Genomic DNA, 5429 nt, shown 5'->3' on the forward strand with positions numbered 1-5429 from the left:
TTGATATTGTAGGGTAATATCATAGTACTAATTAGACTATAACGATGTCTAATATATATACTTTTTTTACTTAAAAAGATAGAATAAATAAATAAAACTGGTATATAATTATTTTATTTTGCACATATTTATATAATTCACATAAGAAACGGGTATCCAAACCGACCCGAAACCGGTAGTATCCGATCCGAACCCCAGACCGAAATCTACTAAGTATCCATGGGTATAGAATTTATTTATCCGAAAAACCCGACCCGATCGTTCCTATCCGAGCCTGAACCGAATATCCGAAATCCCAGCCCTAACCGAGCTGAACCGTGGGAAACGATAGACAACCTTTGACCCAGCAGGCAAGTAGGTAGCTCAACCTTACCCACCTGTATGAATGTTCATTAGAGATAGTCTCGCCTAATTATCCAAAGCTTGTCAAAGTTCTACCCTCTCTCACCAACAGTGTTACACCGAACACAAGGATACATAGCACGCGCTCATATGCACGTGTAACGAACGCGATCACACGTGAGTTGCGAGTTCGCTGATGCTCCGCGAGTAAGACCAACACGCCATCTTCTTCTCTCAGCCATCATGCGTACACGTACAAACATTATCTATATTTCTTTCCTTTACAAAATATATTCTCCGTTTTCATTTTAAAAAAACTTTTAAACAACATATCCAAGGTATAAAGATAAATATTGAAACGCATTTTATATTACAGAAAATAATAGATCAGAAAAGTAAGCGAATTACATATTATTATTTCTTTTGGCAAACCCGAATTACATATTTCTCTTCTGTTTATCATATTTCTTTCCTTTTAAAATAGGTTCTCTGTTTTTGTTCATTTTTAAAAACGTTTTCATCTTTGTAAATATGGGATAAACATAATCAAATGGTCTCTTAGTCTAGTGGTAAAGAGGTTTTCCGAAGTTTTCGTCCTGAATACGATTTTTCTTGGCCATGCATACATGCTTTAAGTGATAAGAAAACTCAGATTTCTATGGATTTTTTGCTGAATAGTTTTTGGGTCTAAAAAGCTTTTGGGATCACACCAAATTATAAAAAAAATGCAATAAACATAAATATTGAAATACATGCTTAATACAATGAAAAAAAAAACAAATCATATAAGTAAGAAATTGTCTATTTTAAGTAAGAGAATTACATCTTTTCATTTATTATGTTTTTCTTTTTAAAAATATTGGACAATTTTCTTCTTTAAGAAAAAATCGAACTTTACAAATATGGGATTATGATAAATAATGAATGCATAGTTATATATATAAAGAAAAAAATCATGAAAATAAGAAAATTGTAAGTTTTAGTAATAAAGTTTTCTATGAATTTTGTGTTTATCAATCTTATCTTTAAAAATATATATATCTCCGTTTTTTCTTTTTTTTTGTTAAAAAAAAAGAAATCCCGTCTTTAAGTAAGAGATAAATATAAATATTGAAACGCTTCTTTTGGAATAAAAAATCAAAATCCTAAAAGGAAGAGAATTGTTTCCTATAAGCAGGAGCAGACGTCAAGGTGTGTTGGCACTGTGTAAACCTATTTATTCCATTTTATTTAACAAATCAATTCAGATTATCTTGGGATCCTCGACTCAATATTTGTTCCGACTCTCCTCCTCTCTCTCTCTCTCTTCCTCTCCGTGAATCCTGGTTGTTTCTTACGTAAGCGTGTACGACTCTCTGCGATGGCCAAGGTTTTCGAAGCAGCGGACGCGAGCAACCTGATGACGGAGCTGCGTATGAGCTTCGATGCCGGAGTAACTCGCAGTTACGAGTGGAGAGTCTCTCAGCTTAAGAAGCTTCAAGTAATCTGCGATAACCACGAGCCTGAGATCGTCTCCGCTCTCCACGACGATCTCGGCAAACCTGAGCTCGAGTCTTCCGTTTACGAGGTCAAACACTTTCATTCTCTCCCCTTTACCATGTCTTGAACAAGAGATTTTCGTTCGATTAGGTTATTGTCTTACTTGTGGTCGGTGTCATTAATGTGATATCACCTAGTTTTGTGACCATGATGTTGTGGTTCGACACTTGTACAAACACTGCGTAGGTAGAGAGACTTAAATGCATCTCTTTTTTTTTTCCTTCTTCATGTGTTATAGGGAATCAACTTAGACTGCAGGTAAACTTTATGTTTGTGACTTTTGAAAGGAACCAATACTAAAAAGATTAAAGTATTGGGTCCTATTGAAAACTACTGAGCTTACTGACCTATGGACCGTATGCAATTAATTCTATCAACCAGCCTGTATTTTTATTGAGTTTTGTACCTTAACTTCGTGTGTGTCATAGTTAAATCCAATGAACAACAACACAGAGCTCTCGAAAATTTGACCTTTCTCATTTAATGTTACCACCATAAGTTGTCACTCTGTTCGGTAGCTTTCTATTCCTGTAATTGTTCATTAATCAAAGTAATTTTATTTTTAGATTTATTTTGATGGTTAATTAGTTATGCGTCGTGTGCAGGTAGCTCTATTGAGAAACTCCATCAAGTTAGCTCTTAAGCAACTAAAGAATTGGATGGCACCAGATAAGGTGTCCTTTCTAATAGAGTTTATATGCAAAGTTTGTTTATAAATGTGTTAAACCCATTAATACTCACTGCTTTTTTTTTTATTTCTTTCTTTCAGGCAAAGACTTCTCTAACAACGTTTCCTGCATCAGCAGAGATTGTGTCCGAGCCTCTTGGAGTTGTGCTTGTAATCTCCGCTTGGAATTATCCTTTCCGTATGTTTAAGCAGTCCATGATTGATTTGTATTCTCCTTCTGAGTTATCATCCATTAAGTATGATTGTTGACGTAATTTTACTATTTATTGTTTTTCTTGCAAGTGTTGTCTATTGATCCTGTTATTGGCGCAATTTCTGCTGGGAATGCTGTTGTCTTAAAGCCATCAGAACTGGCTCCAGCTTCGTCTTCTCTGCTAGCAAAGTTACTGGAACAATATTTAGACCCTTCTGCAGTGAGAGTTATTGAAGGTGCTGTTACTGAAACAACTCTGCTGCTGGAGCAGAAGTGGGACAAAATATTCTACACAGGTTCATATTAACTTTGGCTTAATCTGTTTCCTTTCGGATTTTTATTTTCTTATTTTGAGGATCAACATTTGTTTTTCCAACCTTTTAAGGAATTTGTTGAGTGATGATCCCACAGCTTCATATGCTTTGTATGTAACACACTTACAGGAGACTAAAAGTTCCACTCTTGCTTGGTTAGGTAGTTCAAAAATTGGGCGTATCATCATGATGGCAGCTGCTAAGCATCTCACACCTGTTGTCCTGGAGCTAGGAGGAAAATCTCCTGTTGTTATAGACTCAGACACCAATTTGAAAGTACTGAAACACTCCTTTTTATATTTTCATACCATGAGTTCTTCATCCAGAAGCAATTGCAGTGTGTTTTCTTTGTTTGGAGGCTAATATGATTATTCTTTTGTCTGCTAAGATTACTGTCAAGCGGATAATTGCAGGAAAATGGGGTTGCAACAATGGACAGGCGTGCATTTCTCCAGACTACATCTTGACAACAAAAGAATATGCTCCAAAAGTGGTAAGCCTAAGAACTTAAGCTTGATCCTTGCTTCACTTTTGTATTTGATCCTTCTATTTTCTCTTCTCAAGATTGATGCAATGAAGCAAGAACTGGAGGCATTTTACGGGAAGAACCCTATGGAGTCCAAAGATATGTCACGTATTGTAAACTCTAATCACTTTGATCGCCTGTCCAAGATATTAGAGGAGAAGGAAGTTTCTGACAAAATCGTCTATGGGGGTCAGAAGAACAGAGACAACCTGTGAGTTCCTCTTTTGTTATTCTCATCAGTGACATTATTTTTCCCTTAGGTTAGGCTAATCTTTTTCTACATCTTTAAGGAAAATTGCTCCAACCATCTTTCTCGACGTGCCATTAGATTCTCTGATCATGAGTGAAGAAATATTTGGGCCTCTCCTCCCAATCCTCACGGTGATAACCATTTGCCATTCTATATTAGACTGTTTCATCGATTTAGTTTTCATGTCTGACATACACTCTTGTTCTGCTCAGCTCAACAACTTGGAAGAGTGTTTTGACGTGATTCGTTCTCGACCTAAGCCACTTGCTGCATACTTGTTTACCCAAAACCAGAAGCTGAAAGAGAGATTCGCCATGACAGTCTCAGCTGGAGGCATTGTGGTCAACGACATAGCTGTTCATGTACATACACTCGGGTCCTATCAGATCTATAAGCAGTTTATCATTATAAGTAAAACTCTATCATCATGTAAACATATTCTACATTTTGCAGCTTTCACTTCCCACATTACCATTCGGAGGCGTTGGTGAAAGTGGAATGGGTTCTTACCATGGTAAATTCTCATTTGATGCCTTCAGTCACAAGAAAGCTGTTCTATACAAAAGCTTTATAGGAGATGCAGCAATCAGGTATCCACCGTACTCTAGAGGAAAGCTTAGATTGTTAAAGGCACTTGTCAACAGCAATCTGGTGGAAGTATTCAAAGTCCTTTTAGGTTTATCTTAAAAGGTTAAAAGACAGAGGACTATACGCATCCCTTTGTATCTTACATTCTTCGTTTTTTTTCAGATATGAACTTTGGTTGTTAAAAAGATATATGTTTTGGTGTTGATGAATATTGAAAGTCTATAAAAAAAAGTGGTTTCTTCGTTTCAACTTGGTTGTCTACAAACAAAGATTGACAAGAATACAAACAAAGATTGACAAGAGTAAAAAGTCTATTTGGATCTCTTTATCTAACCATGTTGTAAATCAAGAAAAATCTTCTTGAAAAATGCTCTAATATCTGCCCTTTGATCATCTGTAAGTTGCTGCGGAACTTGGTCTGAAATCTAACCCTAGATCTCAGGGCCGACTCAAAAATATTTAAGCCTTTGAACAAAAAAATAATAATGCTTTTAGGTGATTTTTCTTTAAATTGTAAAAAAGTTAAAAAATTTATTGTAATTATTTAATCTATTTTGTATAAAAGTTTGCAAAATAAATTTAGCTTTTAAAATATACAAAACCTAATGTAGTTAACATATATTTTGATACTCATCTAACCATGAGAAGTAGCTTCTGCTACCTTAAACATAGAACTCTTTTGCAAATGTTAAGGGTATCAACCAAGTGAATAGGGAGCAATAACATGTTACAGCTAACATATATTTATATCTATTTTTATGTTTATTAAAAAATTCAAACAAATTGTAATATAGAACAAAAATAATTTGACCATTGGGTCCGGAGCAATCACACTTCCCCTCCTCTTACTATCTAAACCGCCCCATCTCTTATTCTTTTTGGCATACTTTTGAAACTGAGTTTTTAGATGTCTCCGAAAATGTAGGCTGCAGTCACTACAAAAAAAACATGGTGATTTCCGACAAAATTACTTACGAACACAAATCCGT

General features: G+C 35.3%; 1 protein-coding gene across 1 annotated transcript; it reads left to right on the top strand.

Moving 5' to 3' along the window:
* Positions 1-1595: 1595 nt before the first annotated feature.
* Positions 1596-4689, top strand: LOC106371894 (aldehyde dehydrogenase family 3 member H1-like). Its single transcript, XM_013811996.3, has 10 exons — positions 1596-1909; positions 2487-2555; positions 2651-2747; positions 2852-3058; positions 3237-3352; positions 3465-3569; positions 3641-3813; positions 3893-3983; positions 4065-4214; positions 4306-4689. The coding sequence occupies exons 1-10, from the start codon at positions 1703-1705 to the stop codon at positions 4537-4539; spliced, it is 1449 nt and encodes a 482-aa protein (XP_013667450.2). The 5' UTR covers positions 1596-1702; the 3' UTR covers positions 4540-4689.
* Positions 4690-5429: the final 740 nt, after the last annotated feature.

This window comes from Brassica napus, unplaced genomic scaffold, assembly GCF_020379485.1.
Source record: "Brassica napus cultivar Da-Ae unplaced genomic scaffold, Da-Ae ScsIHWf_1301;HRSCAF=1857, whole genome shotgun sequence".
NCBI classification, from domain to species: domain Eukaryota; kingdom Viridiplantae; phylum Streptophyta; class Magnoliopsida; order Brassicales; family Brassicaceae; genus Brassica; species Brassica napus.

Bases quoted from the DNA above. Each gene is read 5' to 3' on its own strand.
- LOC106371894 (XM_013811996.3), top strand. From the start codon at position 1,703: ATGGCCAAGGTTTTCGAAGCAGCGGACGCGAGCAACCTGATGACGGAG. The intron at 3,570-3,640 runs GTAAGCCTAAGA...TCTCTTCTCAAG, and splicing joins AAGAATATGCTCCAAAAGTG to ATTGATGCAATGAAGCAAGA. The intron at 3,984-4,064 runs GTGATAACCATT...TGTTCTGCTCAG, and splicing joins CTCTCCTCCCAATCCTCACG to CTCAACAACTTGGAAGAGTG.